The sequence below is a fragment of the Corylus avellana genome, chromosome 10 (genome assembly GCF_965113065.1).
Source record: "Corylus avellana chromosome 10, dhCorAvel1.hap1.2, whole genome shotgun sequence".
Lineage (NCBI taxonomy): Eukaryota > Viridiplantae > Streptophyta > Magnoliopsida > Fagales > Betulaceae > Corylus > Corylus avellana.
This window is the reverse complement of record NC_142499.1, coordinates 6,427,068-6,444,754: the sequence shown is the minus strand read 5'-3', so window position 1 is coordinate 6,444,754 and position 17,687 is coordinate 6,427,068. Positions and strand designations below refer to the sequence as shown.

General features: G+C 34.0%; 2 protein-coding genes across 3 annotated transcripts; one reads left to right on the top strand and one right to left on the bottom strand.

Moving 5' to 3' along the window:
- The first annotated feature begins 2,196 nt into the window (after positions 1 to 2,196).
- LOC132162089 (UPF0481 protein At3g47200-like) lies at positions 2,197 to 3,894 on the top strand. Its single transcript, XM_059572338.2, has 2 exons — positions 2,197 to 2,916; positions 3,045 to 3,894. Exons 1-2 carry the CDS (start codon positions 2,207 to 2,209, stop codon positions 3,781 to 3,783), a joined length of 1,449 nt encoding a protein of 482 aa, XP_059428321.2. The 5' UTR covers positions 2,197 to 2,206; the 3' UTR covers positions 3,784 to 3,894.
- Positions 3,895 to 7,280: 3,386 nt separating this feature from the next.
- Positions 7,281 to 17,419, bottom strand: LOC132192306 (uncharacterized). Of its 2 annotated transcripts, none has more exons than XM_088511248.1 (9): positions 17,287 to 17,419; positions 17,123 to 17,187; positions 10,989 to 11,056; positions 10,696 to 10,840; positions 9,220 to 9,300; positions 9,042 to 9,101; positions 8,319 to 8,399; positions 7,918 to 7,971; positions 7,281 to 7,612 (listed from the first exon to the last, which is right to left on the bottom strand). In XM_088511248.1, the coding sequence occupies exons 3-9, from the start codon at positions 11,003 to 11,005 to the stop codon at positions 7,361 to 7,363; spliced, it is 690 nt and encodes a 229-aa protein (XP_088367374.1). In that variant the 5' UTR covers positions 11,006 to 11,056; positions 17,123 to 17,187; positions 17,287 to 17,419; the 3' UTR covers positions 7,281 to 7,360. The 2 variants fall into 2 exon arrangements, with proteins under 2 accessions (XP_088367374.1, XP_059463581.2); XM_059607598.2 differs by having other exon boundaries at positions 10,993 to 11,056.
- Between the last annotated feature and the right edge of the window lie 268 nt (positions 17,420 to 17,687).

The window sequence follows — 17,687 nt, the reverse complement described above, 5'->3', positions numbered from 1 at the left end:
AGCAGAATAACCCAAGACACAGAACATCCCACAAAGGAAATAAACCCCTCTACAACCCAAACAAAGGAAAAATCAGCAGACAAGGCGCCAGCAATCCTAAAATATATTGTATTAAATTGTTTACTATTTGGTTTTGGTTTGGGTGTTTTAATTTTATGCTAATTTTGTGTAAGTGTTTGAAATGAAAATAATTATGAGTGGATCGGGTATGTACGTATTTATTCCAACACCCATTCAATGGATTTACTCAACACACATAACTAAACGCATTTAAGACATCTAAACTGCTAGCTATATATATATATAGTTTATGCAATACATGTTACCAAGCAAATATTTACAACTGATTATTTCCAACAGTTGCCAGTCCCATTAACAAAAATTTATTAAAGTTTGTTAAATTCATTTAGAGCAGGCTGCTCGAATTTCTTTAAAATTTGGACAAGAGAGGAGACTATAAGTACAGCCCTGCAACCTAATTTAAGGGGATTCACTAAAATTAATGCTGGTTTGGGCCCATTAAAAAGAATTCAATGACATTTGTTAAATTCATTTAGAGAAAAACTTGGCTCCAGATTGAGATTCTTCAAAATTAGGCTGCTCGAATTTCACTAAAATTCAAACGAGAGAGAGAGAGACTACGAGCCCTCTTATTGTCTTGGACAGTTTAAGAAGTCTAATTTAAGGGGATTCTCAACTTCACTCTATAGACATCCCAAGAGAACAAACACGAACAAGCTAGGTAGGTTGTAGACGAACATATCTAAAATGGTAAAGGTAAACCATGCAAGTTAATTTGTTTCTTTTCTTGAACATGTCTAAAATGGTTAACTAATCGATTTAAGAGCTCTGTTTCCCGCGGATGAAGTTGCAGCCAATTATAAAAAGTGCTGCAAAGTGAAAAATGGATTCCAAGAAAAAGAAGCGCCATTATTATCTAATTAAGCTAAAGGAAAAAGGTGAAGAGGTTAGGTCATTATCAAAACAGCTACGTACACAGGCATCTTTGAACTGCAATATGTATATAGATATATATACATATTGCAGTTCAAAGATGCCTGTGTACGTAGCTGTTTTGATAATGACCTAACCTCTTCACCTTTTTCCTTTAGCTTAATTAGATAATAATGGCGCTATATATATATATATATATATATACCACCACTAATCTCTCAAGCAATTACCGATCCATGGACCATGAATGTTGTAAAATATGGAGGGAGAATGAAACTTCATGAAGAAAAAAGGGAAAAAGCATAAAATACCATAACTTATATATCCTTTAGAAAGGCACCAATTTTGCATTATTAGTTAAGTAAAAGAAATTAAATCCCATGCATGCATGTGATTCTTTTAGGAAAAACTAAAAGACTTCATTCTCGGAAACATTCTCCAGAATATTGTTCGTACTTCACTAGTTTGGTACCTGCAGCAGGATTGATGGAAAGATTAAATCATCATAAAAAAAATATAGTTAAATCGCAAAAGAGCTAATTAATTAATACCAAATATATTTCCGAGCTAAATCGCAAGCTCACAATATATTTGAGATTTCATTATGTAATATATATATATATATATATATATATTACATAATGAAATCTCAACTAATCCCTAAACCTGATGATTACAACTAAACATATTTTAGCACTGAATTTGCCTACTGAAAAACGTAACATAAACTAATTTGTTTCAAAAAAAAAAAACAATTGCCTTAAAGCACGACGTATCGTTTAATATACGTTTCTCCTTTTCTGGAAAAGGATGATGCCGATCGATTGCCGACGAGGTATATATATATAGATTAGGATAAAAGTATTATAAAAGCAAAGATCAGTTGTATGAAATTAAGTTGTATATATAATACCAGTATTGCTTGATGGATAAAAGACACGTGATAGAGTCATTATCATCAATAAATTAAAGTGTATCCCAACTTTAATTTCTTAATGACTATTTCTTTATAATCTTTATTTGGAATCTTTATCTGGAAGGAAGACTAATGGCTTATTTGGATTCTCTTAATAAAATAATTATTGAATTTTGGTTTAATCATACAACAATTTTAAAATGATACAAAGAGGGGCCGAATAAATAAAAGCAACAGTCCTTAGTTTCCAAGTAGTATATATATATGAACTAAATGCAAGGACAGGGACATGCAGCTAGCAATATCACCAGATTAATTTAATTGCTAATTACCAAAATGGAGGAACATATTGTTTCCATTGAGGAGCTGCACTCGAAGAAGGTTGTCAAAAGTGGTGAAGGAAGCAGCAGCCACGACCGGCCTTCCATTAGCAGGGAGGAAAGGTTTAGAAGTTTAACAGAGGTAGCTGCAGGAGTCCAAACGGGAGTGGTTAAAGAGGCAAAAATACAGAAGGTTATATTCTTGCTGCGAGATCACAAGCATTTCGTTAAGTACTTTGAGCCAAGAGTGGTAGCTCTTGGTCCTATCCACCATGACAACAAAAAGTACCAGCTCGGAGAGAAATACAAGCTTATATTGGCGAATAAGTTCGTCGAATGTAGCGGGAAGAGTATAGAAGTTTTATACGAGGCGGTTGTGAATGAAATCAAGCAACTGAGAGAATGCTTCGAGGAGGAAGTGACAAAAAAGTATGATGATGAGGCACTCGCCTGGATGTTGTTCGTTGATGGCTCCGCAATAGTACAGTATATATTCAGTGCCGTAAATAACAAGTTCAAAGAGTTGAATATAAAAATCGACAGCATAACTTTCGCTCAACAGGATTTGTTCTTGCTGGAGAACCAAGTTCCCTATCGTCTCCTCAACTTATTGATGAACTTGAGCGGGAAGAATGACGAGTTGAGAATATCAATTGGAAGTTTCATTGGAAGCTTTCGTTCGGAGCCGGCCCATCTTCTCGACCTTTTGAGAACAACACTCTTGGGGTAATTTTTTTTTTTTTTTTTTAATTTAAAATATATATATGTTCATGTAGTATAAAGGTAAAAATTATTTGTTTTATGAGTATTTTTAATTATGTCTTGAATTGTTAATATTTTTATTATATAAACAGAGCACAAAAAGAAGAAGAAAACAATTTAACAAACAAAGCCTCGAGTCCTCCAGGGTCCTCAAATTCCGAACCACCCTCCAGAAAGACATGTGGAATATGGCCACATAGAAAGAAAGGTGGAGAGGACCCAGATTGGCAATCGTATCGCAACGTGCAGGAGCTTAAATCAGCAGGAATCCAACTGAAACAGAGCAAGAATAGTAACTTGAGAAACATAAGTTTCACTAGAAAATTCGGTTTCTACCCGGGATACCTTTGGCTTCCTCCAATTAAAGTGGACGACTCAACGGGCCCCAAGTTCATGAACTTGATAGCTTACGAGATGTGCCTGGATTTTGACAACGACTTCGGCATTACCTCTTATATATCCTTCCTAGATTCACTCATCGATGAAGTCAACGACGTAAAAGATATGAGGAAGGCACACGTGCTGTACAACCTCCTCGGCAGCGATCAAGAAGTGGCTGACCTCTTCAATGAGATAGGCACTGACTTGGTGCCTAATATCGAAGCTTATGAGGATGTAAAGTTGAAGATTCAGAGCTACTACGATAACAATTGGATGACATGGATGGCTCAATTCTTTCACGATCATTTCAGCAGCCCTTGGACTATCCTTGCTTTCTTGGGCGTATTATTGGGACTTGTTCTAACTGCCGCTCAGACTGTGTACGCAGTGATGGCCTCTCAACCTGGACCCTGCGAAAAATTCTGCAAGCTGAAATTAAAGGAAACTTAAGATGACGGAGAAAGTACTAAGAATTTGTTTGCTCTTCATACCATCTACTTAGCTAAACTCACATGCATGGTTTGTTTCTGTGCCTTAGATGACGTTCGATTGTTTCCAAGAATAAAAGTACGTATTAATTTGTTTTTTTTTTTTCCTTTTTGGTTTTGGTGTTTTTATATATGCAAGTTTATATAAAATAAGTAATTAAGAGTGATTGTAGTTGTACATGCTAAGTTCGTCGTGTAATGTGTTTGGAATGAAAAGACATTCTAAGAGGACAAGCACAAACTAGGTAGCAGAAGAACATATCTAAAATGGTAAAAACAAATTACCACCATACTAATCGGTTCAAATTAGTTAAGAGTTCTGTTTTCCACTAATAAAATGGCAGTTATTGCAGCCAATAAAAAGTAGTGCAAAGTGAAAAATGGATTCCCAGAAAAAGAAGAGCCGGCCATTATTGTCTAATTAAGCTAAAGCAAAAAAGGTGAAAGAGGTCATTATCAAAACAGCCACACAGCCATCTTTTACCTGAAATATACCACCACTCATCTCTCAAGCAACTCCAAGTTGTAAAATCTGTAGAGAGAATCTAATACGGAACGGAAGACCCAAATTAAGCATTCTATCGAGTATCGAACATTTTTCGTCACCTTTGGTCGACTCTTTAGCGACCACTTCCTATGTATTTGCCACAAGGCCCACAACTCTAAGAGCTTGTTTGGAATTGCATTTGAGAGGCCTAAAAATACTTTTAACACTCAAAAAGCCCGTTTAAAGAAAAAAAAAATACTCATTTAGTAAAATTAATTAAAAGCGTTTTTAAGGGTCCAAAAAACCTAAAAATTGTCAAAAAAACACTTTTGACAAGAACTCTCTTTTTGACTTGAGCTCTATCTCTCAAACGCAATCACAAACAGGCTCTTAAGCTTTTTGAACCCTTAAAAGTATATTTAACTTTTTTACTAAACGAGTACTTTTTTCTTTAAACAGATTTTTTGAGTGTTAAAAGCATTTTTAGGCTATTCAAACGCAATCACAAACAAACCCTTAGTAACCTAAGTAAAATCTTGCTGTGCACTTAGAAAAAACTCCAGGTGATCATAGAATCTGTTAATCTTCTTGGGGGCAGCAAGAGTTCTTTGTAGAAGAATGAATTTCCTGTTCTATTTTTGTAAGATTTAAAACATAGAAATCAAGAAAAACATAAGGGTAATTCATCTGATCGATCAGATTTATTACAACAAAATGTAACATAAGGGTAATTCATCCAAATCCACTAGTATTACCAACTTGTTTTTCGTCTCCGGATAAACTCCGCATGCGGCATTCATTGTAAAAGTTTTATATAACATTTCTAGTGTGAAGCAAGAAAAAAAACATAACATACCACTTTCACTAGTACTATCACGCCCTCTCCTGGGTATTAAGGGGAACATAAACTTAGTCAGTTAGTCCATCTATTAAACATTGACAATTTATTTGGTAGTTTAAAAAAGACATTTACATAATTGGTAGTTGGGAGAGAACGTAGAAAATAGGTGATAGTTTGAGGGGTATCTATGCTATTCCTTTTTCTTTTTTTTCTTGAAAGTAATTCCCAAATAATGGAACGGTGGACGACTAGACTTCCATTATTTATTTGGGTAATTATATAATAAGTTCTTGAATCAACCCTTTCAAATTTAAAAATCCTTTAAGTTTTTTGGATGGGGGCATTTTAAGAGAGACGGAATGAAAATAAATAGGGTAATTGTATAATAAGTCTCTGAGTCAATCTTTCCAAATTTAAAAAGCTTTTTTTTTTTTTTTTTTTTTTTTTTTTTTCGAAAATTTACTCTCTAGGTCAATTGAAATGACTAGGAGTGGGCAGATTAACCGGCCGTCTACCGGCTTTGACCGAATCGATATTAACCGTAACCGTTTAACCGATATTCTTATCGGTTAAAAATTTTGTACCGAAATTCTTATCGGTTCGGTTCGGTCCGATAAACCATTTATTATCGGTTAACCGTTTTAACCGATAATAACTGGTATGGAGGAAGACTAGTAACAAAATCAGTCTAGTTTAGTTGGTAGTGAACTAGAGCATAAGGCTCAAATCCTTGTGGTCATGGGGTCAAGCGCCTATAGACTCTTTCTTCCTCTGTTTTTCTTTCTTTTCCTTCTCACCATTTCCTTTCCCAATTCCCACGCCACATATTTCTTTTCTTTTCTTTCTTTTTTTTTTTTTCTCCTCTTCCCACGCAGCTGACTCTTTCTTCCTCATTGTTTTTCTTTATTTTCCTTCTCTTCCCAATTCTCACGCCATATATTTCTTTTCTTTTCTTTTTTTTCTTCTCCTCCCACGCAGCAAACTCTTTCTTCCTCATTGTTTTTCTTTCTTTTCCTTCTCACTATTGCAGGAGAATGGGTTTCTTCCCCATTTTTTTTTTCTCTTTCTAGTTCTCACAACATCCGCCCCCATCTGCTCTCATAGACCTCTCTTTTAGCATCAAAGATTTAATTCAGGTAAGAGTTTTTGCCTTTTGGTGTTTGGGGGTTAGAGAAGTAGAGAATACTGAAAAATGTGAGATTTATAATTGGTTAACCGGTTTAACCGTGTACCATTATAACTGATAATTTTGGTTAAAATTCTTATCGATTCGGCATCGGTTAAGAAACCGTTTTACCAAAAATTATCGGTTAATAACCGATAAAAGCCAAAACTGAACCGTTTTGACCGATACCCACCCCTAGAAATGACAATAAAATTCTTACAGTCAAAATTTTTTAACAGCCATTAGTCCCAATCAAAACGCACCGTTTTACCTCATTAAAATATTAACTTTTTATTAATTTAATTTTAAATTAAAAAAAAAAAAAAAAAAAAAAAAAAAAAAAATTGAAGGTGAACTCCCCATGCGGCCACCCCATTGGGTTGGGCCCCCTTCAATTGTTTTTAATTTAATTTTTTTATTTTTAGATTTAAATTTTAAAATTAAATTGATAAAAAAAATTAATATTTTAATGAGGTGAAACGGTGTGTTTTGATTGAGATTAACGGCTGTTCAAAAATTTTGACGGTAAAAATTTTATTGTCATTTCGATTAACCTAGTAGTACATTTTCGATAAAAAAAAATAAATAAATAAAATAAAATAAAAAAACTTCTTAAATTTTAAAGGGTCGACTCTGAATCTTCTTATACAATTACCCTATTTATTTTCATTCCGTCTCTCTTAAGATGCCCCCATCCAAACATGCAGTAACAGCCACTTGGACTTGTTGGAATTTGGAAATAGGACCAATAATTATTCTAAGCCAACTGGAATGCACGTCTGGTTCTTGTAATGGGCTTTAGGTTTACCTGGAGATTTATTACTACAGAGCTTATAGGTGGCCCAACAATTACCGATAACTATTTTTTTTTTAATTTTTAAAAAAAAATTGTTGAAACATTAATTAAATAATTATATTTTTTATCGACTTAAATTTTTAGAATAAAAAAATTGGCAATTCTCGAAATATCATGAAGCTACTTGATTTTATGATTTCTTAAGTAAGGATTTCAATGAAATCAAATGAACCAATCATAACCCCTCGCATCAATATTCATCTTCACCATTATCATAGTCATAACCATAACCATAACCATAACCATAACCATTCTCTTCATTTTCGAAGTTGAATACATTGCCATCTTCCTGCTCCATGTCTTCATACCCTTGTTCCAGTTCATCATAAATATTGTCTGCGCTGTCCCCATCATGCTCTTTCTCACCATCGTTTTGCCCTTTGGCATTGCCATTGTCATCGCCATTTGATGAAATGACTTTTTTATCCGTATCAGATGCTGGCTGCAAGAAATAAGTAAACAACACAATAAGTTGAAATTTTGTGAGAGACTTATCAATGAAATAAAAAAATTAATGGAATCCAAATCTTAATTATATGATCCCTGCTCAGATTTCAAAATGGCTATATCTCAATGAGGGCATCATTAGACGTAGTTGCATTGCATCATATGAATATGGATCCTCAAGAGAACATTTAAAAGAATCTGCGGAGTCGACCATTATTTACTTAGGCTGTTAATTTGAGCTGGGTTTTTTTTATAAGTAAAGATTGAGTTTTTAGTATGAAATAAGAGAGAGAAACATACCTTGTCGGCAAAGAGGGTCTCCAATACATCATAGTTGATTTTCGAATTGAGTCTCTGAAAACATAAAAATGTGAGCCACACACAGGAAATATCTAAATACAATGCCTAAAACAAAAGGCAAACTTGAGCAATAAACAAAAGCCAATGAAATTAAAAGCATAAAATACTTTATGTTGGTAAAAATAGGCCACAAATGAAATAAAATTCAAACAGACGATATGGTCCTCAGTGAAGATTAATAGGAAAACGCAATTGACATAGATGAACCAGAAATTATAAAAATCAGGTTAGTTCAGTTCAGTTGACTACCATATGATAAAAATAAAACATCCCCCATTGCTATTTTTACCATAATTAGTCAACACTCATTTGCTTCAAGCACAGATCTGTCCATGACTTACCTTCTTTATTAGCATTTGATGAGCAGATTCTGCAGTCGTTTGAGCCGGATTGGGATTCACATCTTGTTTCCGTTTCCGCTCCTAATTTAAAATAAAACCGAAGATATAATAGTACTCTTAGAGGAAAGAATAAGAAAAAATAAAAAAAATTAAAGTGGATTACAAGACAAGCAAAACGATAAATCAACACGATCTTAACTTCGATGAAGAATATGTACATATGAACTGCAAGCAATCAATAGAAGAGTAACTGGACAAACACATTCATTTTCTATTTTAACTGACAAGAAATATTGGAACAAAATCGCCTGCAATGTTATCATGAGTCCTTTCCCATATATTTTTGGGTTGGGAAAAAAAAAAAAAAAAGAGTTTAGGACTGTGCCAGCCTTGCCAGGACCCCACTTGCAAGATCAACATTAGGAAGTGGCCTATCTAAACTTGACAAAGGGAGCACATGTAAGTAGAAAGTCCAATCTAAACTTGACCCAAACTATTGTCTTAAAGGAGATGAAACCTTCACCACAACTTCAGTCACATAAAAGCATCAAATTCATATGTAAAAAACTAACGAAATCAACCAATTTTCGACATGTTTTTACTTGCCTACCTCTAAGATTTAAAAACTAATTTAATCAGCAATCTTCAGCCATATTTGCTCAAAAATAAGGTTGTGCCCCTCCTTAATAAAAATCCTTAAGTCTTCACTGGTATGAGTTATACCTTTCTCGACTTCGCGACAGCGGCAGCTTCCATCTTAGCAGCAGCTGCTGCTGCATGTTCCTGGAAACATACAGATTACCGTAAGTCATTTAATCAACTAAGGTTAAATACATTGTCAGATTATGTAATGTTTTGTATTCACCAAAAGATCTGCTAAAATTTGCAAAAAATCTTTAACCTGACGATACTCTTTGTTCATTTCCTCCCATATAATCTTCTTGTAACGCATCTCCTCCTCATTGTTGAGGTAGCCACTCACCTAGCAAGGTACACATTAACAAACTCCCTACCATAAGTTAAAGATAAAAGAAAGTGAAATATTATTACGAATAATCATATAAATTTTTTTTGGTAAGTAATGAAAAACTTAACAGAATTTTATAACAATGTCACATCCAATGAATTTGTGTTTCCTAATCTTAAGAGTTACAAATTATTGATAGTGTTTTTTCGATAAGTAATTTCATTATCATTAATTAAGCGCAAAGAGACGCAACCCTAATATACAAGGAGTATACAAAAAGAACCCTTAATTGGACAAAAAAGATGAACAAAGATTCAAAAAATCTTTGATAATTTAAATCTTATACAAAGGCAACCTTATAGTTAAAAATATAAACCTCGATAATTTAAATCTTTATACATACTCAATTTACAGTTTCAGAATTAATAGTTTGACATTATGGATATTTTAAAATGATAAGAATATCCTTGAACATTGATAAACCTAGTTTTAGCATTTCTAATAGTTACTTTTTCAGTAAAAAGTAAGTGTAACATTAATTGTTTTACAAAGATAAGAAGTGTGAGAATAGACTTTCCCTCCTATCTAAGTGATTAGAATTTTTATATTTCATAAGAACTGAGATGCTCACGGATTATTGTAATTCTCCAGAATTTTAACCCATGAAAACAAGCAAATTCCACAAATTCTTATGATGACAATCCCCCTCTAATTCTTACATAACAAACACATCATTACTAGATAATTGTCAAGTCCATTCCTATTAGACAAACTCAAAATCCCATAAAAGATAGGCAATTGAAGAACTCATCGAAGGAATAATGGAATAGTAACCTCTAAAATTTACAATCAAAAGTTGAAACGGACTATAATATCCAAAGCTAAAAGAGCATGGAAACGCCCTACAGCTTTAATCTAATCATTTAGTGCTTAAGGCTAGCTTAACACTATAACCCTATCAAATTCAAGTCTAGCTTAACGCTATAAAAGTATGTTTGTCTCTCTGAGAGCATCCATATAAGACAAAGTGGCATGGTAATCAAAACCTAATAACTTCCATTAAGCTCAACTCTCCCTTTCAAATGTTAGGCTAAAATCTCCGTTCAGAAGACCTTCCATCACTATCTAGGTCCCACATTGCTTACTTACTAGATAAAACTAGCTTTATAAGTGATTCTAGAGATGTTCCAAATTGACTAATCATTTTGGATTGATAGCACAGATATGGCTAACACGTTTTCCTGGATCGTTACAAATGGTGTCAGAGCCACCTAATAATGCCATGTGGCACTGTTAGCACCGCATGATGTAGTCCCAATAACCATTTATGTGGTAGGTGCGCCACCCAAGAGAGCAGCATAATCAACAATGGTTTACAAATACATATAGCTAATGCAATAAGCTCCATACCTCAACATCATCAATATCAGAAAGGCCATCTGATTCGTCATCAGTGAAGGAACTCGTGTTCTGAGGAACGGTGAAGGAACTCGTGTTCTTAGGTACCACAGTGTACAAATCTTGATAAACAACATTTCCACATACCTCACAACATCTGCGGAAAAAAATAAAAATAAATAAATAAACGGAAAAAGCAATTACATTGAATTTGACCTAAATGTCAGCTAATACTTTAAGATTTTGTACATCTTTGAAAAGAACATCAAAAAAGGAATTAAAAAAGGAGAATAGTGCAACCTTACTTACTCACTGCCATCATCTAAAACTACAGTAGGTTTACACCTAGCACAAATCGGAAGAGCCATTGTTCCTGCAATACCAAGTGCAGCCAATCTGATTGAAATTAGAATGCTAAACAGCAAAAACTCAAACTCAATTACATATTAGAATTTCAAAATTAGGGCATTAATTTTCTCTGCCAAGGCCTAAAGCTTGAAGAGGAACAAAGCGAGAGCAGTATCTTCAATTACATGTGGTTTAACGTGATCAAGAATTTTTTACAAGTCCAATTAGATGTTTATTTAACTTGAAGAGGGACAAAGCAAGAGCAACATCTTCTATTAGATGTTTATTTGACTTGAAGTTGTCATGGGTGTTGTAGGGCAGTTGTCTGTTAATGCAACTATCTCTCTTTCAGAGCTTGAGAAGCTGAGAGAACATACTTCATCTATCGCCCATCCTTGGCTAAGCCTAGTACGAGCATCCAACAGGACTTCGGCAAACTTTCTACTAAGTGGCTTATAGCAATCAATCAGCATATGTAACAATGTAAAGAAACCAAATGAAAAAAGATACTCTCAGTAGCAATTGTTGAAATTGTGACCAGTTAAACAAAACAACAAACATGTTGATTGAAGGTGCATGAAAAACAGAGCAACAAAATCATTATCAACCTTTGCAAAACAAATATGACTCATTCCAGACATTACAATTAGAATAAAATTCTCTTAACATTATCATGTAATGCAAAGTAAAATTGATTGCAATTGGAGAAAAAAAAAATTGGCACACCCATTGGATTTAGTGACATTGAATTTGGCCCTGCAGACCATGAAATTTGGATTACTTGTACAAGAATTTAAGGTCATCAAATAACTTATGAAGTTATAAAATAAAATGATCCTACTATCTATCTTTGAATAAGTCCACTTAATCGATACATTAAATTGATGTGCCAATTGATTTCCATGAAAAGGTTTGAGTCTGCTTATAAACATAAATCCGTATGAGAAGGGAGCTACTAGATTGAGGAGTTCGAGGATATAAATTGATTTGGGGCACTCTGTCCATCAGAAATCCATACACCACACGGACCAAATAAGAACAGGATTTTCTCTTATGAATAACTCCAAACAAAATTGAAATTCAATTTACAAAAGAAATGGAGACATTTTTCAACACAATGCTCATGTCCTCAAAATGTTGATTGTGTAAGCAGATATTTAAAGCTGATTGATTCCCAAAAGCTTAGTTTGGGAATTATTGATGCTTTGAATATGAAACTGATGCTGGTAGACGATAAGACATGTTGAAGTAGCAAATAAAAGAGGATCGATTAACATTTGGAAATATCACTTTGCATATTTTGGACCAACTAATAGAGTTGCATGTGCTTTAACACACACGGGCCATATATGGAATTGTTTTAAGATTTGGTAATGATGTGGAGGATAGTTATGGGATATAATGGGGGAGTTCTTTCTTCTTAAATGCATGATAGGAATTTCCTTGCCAACATGTATTCAGATTTCTTAATGTTATTTAGGTTTTAATTTCCGACAGACAAAAAAAAAATGGATATGCATGTTTGCCTTCGTTCTGCAAGGCTATAATACCCTAGACCTCCTAAGGTAAATTTTAGGTTAGTTATTTATTTTACATTAGTTTTATTAATTGGGTAGGTATTTCTTTTGTTATCTTCCCTTAAATTATATTGAAGATGGGATACCTAATCATAATTATGCATCTCTTAGGTGGAAAACATAATCATGATGGTCCCCTTTGCTTTAAGCTTAGTCGTGTATTATATTATTATTTCTTTTGCTTAGTGCTTAAGCCATTTCCTATCTAGGCAACCAATGGAGGATATCAATTCAGTTTTCCTTCTCTCTTCCTAAAATTTTTGTAGCTTTAGTAGAGGGGTGTTTTAAAGGGATGAAAAAGACTTAAGGAGAGCTAGAAAGTCATGAAAGTGGCAGCCTACTTCCTAACAAAGTCTGGCCATCACTCTCCAACAACTCTAAAGTAATTATAGTGGAAGATTATTACCTTACAAAGCTGGCCAACATTCCACTAAAGCATTCAGCTATCAAATTACAGCCAATACTCCTTACATTCAGCTATCTCTTTTCTCTCTTTCCCCCTTATTTCTCTATTCCTCCAAGCAAAGACTTACAAGTCTACAAACAAATACCTTAAGGCTGCAACCAGCATATGGTTTCTCCCGGTTTTCTTCCACTTCTCCATCAGGAAAACTGATTTTAGCAATGTTTAAGTTGCTGTCCAGATTTCCATCTCTTTGTTTCTCCTACATTACAGCTAGATTTTCTAGGTAGGAGTTCTAATCATTCTTATCATAGATGTTTTTTTTTTGATAAGTTTTTATAATAGAAGTTTAGTTATAGTATTGTGAGAATCATAACAAGAGCTTATTAATACAATTATAAGTGGATTAAAAGTTGATGTTTTATCTTCCTGTACCTGCGGCCAATACTAAAAGGAAGCATGTTAGTTCTGATTTCTTCTCCTAAAAGACATGAATATGATTTGTAAAGTAAGATTCCATGTCATTGCATAACATGTGCATAAGTTATGGAGTGTGTTGCATCACCTTGTAAGGACCAAACCTTAAGATTAGGTTGCTGCCACTATTTTCTGCAGCACCGCAGTCACCAAAAAAAGGTGACCATTGGCCTTTTTGGAAAGATATTTTGCTATAATTTGTAAAGTAAGATTTCATGTCATTGCATAACATGTGCATAAGTTATGGAGTGTCTTGCATTGCCTTGTAAGGACCAAACCTTAAGATTAGGTTGCTGCCACTATTTCCTGCAGCACCGCAGTCACCAAGAAAGGTGACCGCTGGGCCTTTTTGGAAAGATATATTGATATAATTGGACCCTTGAGTAAAATCTCTTTGAATTGCCTTCCTAATGATTCAAATCATATAATTTTTGGTCACTTGTAGGAATTACAACAAAGCAATCTTCGCTAACATGTTGCTGGAATTACAGCGCACACACAAAAACCCTAGTTGAGCCTTGAGATCTTAAAAACCTCTATTTTTACCCGAGTACAGATTTATCTAAGAAACTTATAGTGACCTAAGGAGTTTATCAAGACTAGTAAAATGTGGTGTTAACAACTACACTCTAGAGAGCATGAAAATATATTTACTTGGCATGATCCATGTGTGGTAATTGAGCATACATGCATAGCATGGTCATTCAAAGGTAATAATTGAATTTGAATATGTAATAAGTGTCTTAAAGAGGAGAAATCAGATCTGCCCATTAGTGTGGACAGCAATGTTTAGGAGGATAAAACAATGAAAAAGAATAAACGGTGTACAAGAGCGTTAACAAGAGTAATTATTGTGAGCGAAGAGTATTGAACAATGGAAGCTAAGGAGTGAGGTAAGTAGATACGATCATACCTTTGAAATTCTTCCAAATGTTAATGTTATTTCTTAAAGTTGTTTCTAAGTAAACAAAATGCAATGTTACCCTTTCTTTGATAGCCCCTTTTACGTATCCAAAACTATATGTTGAAAAATGGTTTATATGCAAATGATTTTATGTAAATGCTTCCACTATGTTATGAAAATGTTATAAGTATGTTATGAAAATGTTATAAGTATTTTATGCTACTTGATGAAAGTGAATGAAAGGAAAGAAAAAATAAAAGAAAAGAAATGAATATTTGAATGTATGAAATGTTTTAATATACTTAATGGATGTACGACTGAATGTGCGATGGTACCAAAGCTAAAGGGGCGAAGGCAACCATCCTGTATGGTTTGCCGGGAATAGCTCACTTGAGTGCACCATAGTTTATCGAGTGATGTCTATATCCTTGAAGCGGTTGCACTCAGGGCCATAGGATTGGAACCGAGATCCTTGCGATTGCCAACCCTTACACACAGTGCGTAAATGTGTGTTGGCCACCAAGAGAAAGAAATAAAGAAATGATTTTATGATGTGTGTTTTTTTAAAAGAATGATGTTTTACTACTACTGTAGTATGAAAGATTTTCATAAGTACGGTTTAATAAGAAATTGATGATGTTTTGGAACTTAATGATGTTTTCAACTTCATTTATTGTATGATGTATCTACTTACTTAGTATTCAACTCACATTTTTTTTATGATTTTAAACAACCCAGATGAAGACATGGATAATTCTAGCGGCCAGGAAAACTAGAGACAGAAGCCACACCTAGGCAAGGAATGGAATAAGTGCACCGAGCACACTAGCATGTTTGGTTTTCAGTTTACTTTCTATAATCAGGCTAGAAGTTTAAAGCTCAAGTTTTATTAGATGTGTTGTTATAACATTATGACTCTCATAATTTTAAATTTTTAGGTTATGGAATTCTTATAACCTCATGAGGAATAAGTAATATCATCGTCCTTCAGGAAGGGGGTGTTGCAAAGGCAGCCCTGAATATGGCTCTTCTGCACCAGATTCGCTAATGTAGTGTTTTTTCTTTTAAATGTTTGAAATGCTTTTAATTTTTCATGGATGGTTATGCATGTTTTGTTGCATTGAGCCCTTCATAATCAACATAAATATGTGGTAAATTGCTGTACCACCTCATTGGAGCATAAATTGGGGAAATTTGGACTGGGTTTGTTAAAAAACAGTTGAATGTTCTCTTCAATGCTACATGGATTTGCATTTATCTTTGTCAATATATCTTTTCAGTTTTGATTGTTATATCTAACCCACTTTTGGATGATCTATACATTTCTTATGTTGGTAGGGCACTGTGAAAATGTGTGTAAATTATAATACAAAAAAAATATAAAGCAATTCCTTTCAATATAAAGGGCTATTATGTCAAATGTATTATCTTCTCCATTTAATATATCATTTTAAATATTTAGACATGATTAGACCAATGTGTGTTGGAGTTTAATAGTGCTGCATTGTTTTCCCAATGCTTATGTTGGATTGAAATGGGCATTGTGCCTAGACTTTGCTTTTTTTTTAAAAAAAAAAGAAAATTATTTATTTCTAATAGTTATATAAATTGTACTACTATTAAAAGACAACGATTGCTGTCAAAGTAAAGGGTTTTTACTTCAATTTCATTATATTTTCCTTTTAATACAATTATTTAAATATTTAAACATGAGTAAACTATATTTTGTAATAAAATTTAGATAAATGCATGTAAGAGTGTATAACTCTGATAGTGAGACATTATTTTTCAAATGCTTAGAACCAAGTCTTAGTACCACTAGTTGAATTACCATCCAATACGTGAGAAAAAAACATAATTAACAATTTATAAAATACTGCAATTTATAAAGTCTCTTTTAGGGCCCGTCGATGTCCAAATTGTCATGTTGTCGAAATTTCATAGAAACTTGAACAACCTAATTAATAACAAAAAAGACTGGTACTTTTCCTTATATATGAATCATGATAACTTAGTCAGCATGAAGATTGAAGCATATCTTTAATAACGAAAATTAGTGACAGATAGAAAGGCTCACTCTTTAGCCGTCCTTGTCCTTGTCCCACTCCTAAAAATACCAACCACCATGAAAACCACAAAGCTAGGTTGCTTCAATTGGAGACTAATTTAGGGTTTGGAAGAATGAAATGTGAGTAAAAATCATGAGCCATACGAACACGCAATAATGTGCAGAGAATCCATGGTCAAGAAGAGTTTCTCTACCAAACCATATGTATGGTGGTGGGCCTTCCCTAGTCAAGTGAGACAACGATCAAGTTGACAAGTTGGCTACATGGATGTACTCGTGGCACCATCTGGTTCACGTTTTGTGTAGTAAAATAAGCACCACAGTCAAAAGGAGATACATTTGGAGAGTTAGGTAGGGAGATATGGGCGACAGATTTGAAACCCAATTTTCAGAAAACTCTATCTAGATGGTAGAGAAGGTAAGAGTATTTTTTTTTCCTGGTTGAATAATAAATAGTGCATGGAAATTGGAAATATGTTATCTAAAATACAAAATCTTTGAAAAAGAAAACTGAATCCCACGTCTCAGCATCCCGCAACTTTCTCGTATATCCGAAATCCACTAGCACTGTTCTCATTAGACTTGTATTATTTATATATGTTTTGTTTTGTTCTTCGTGTTAATCAAAACTAATTAAGAAAACCTAAATCAAATTTCGTTACCTGAGGTCGATGGCTGAGACTGAGAGAGAGGTTGATTCGGTGGGAAGCCGGAACTCGGAATTGAACTGAAATAATTGAAATAAACTTGTTAGAAACAAAGACTAAGAGGCAGAGAGAGAGATAGAGCGAGAGAGAGAGAATGAAAGAGATTCAGAGAGATGAACCTGGATGCTGACTGATCGAAGCTCCGTTGGGCGTTAAGCACTGCTGAGCGGGAGCGGCGCAGGGGAGGTAGTGGCGCAGGAATAGTGAAGAAAGAAAAAGAGTGATGGCGGCTGCGTGAGAGACTGAGGCATGTTTGGGTGTTGGTTTGACGGCGTTAAAAGTACGTTTAACACTCAAAAAGTTCGTTTGAATTAAAAGGTATCATTTGGTAAAAAAAAATTGAAAACACTCTTTTGACAAAAGCTTAAAAATGAAGCTTTTCGCCAAAAATGTTTTTTTTTTACTTATAAACTTTATTTTTCAAACGCAATTTCAAACATGTTCAAAAAGTGAGTCGCGACTGCATCTAGGTTTACTAGGTTTAGGGTAAATTTATATATCCACTAGCTCAACCATGTAC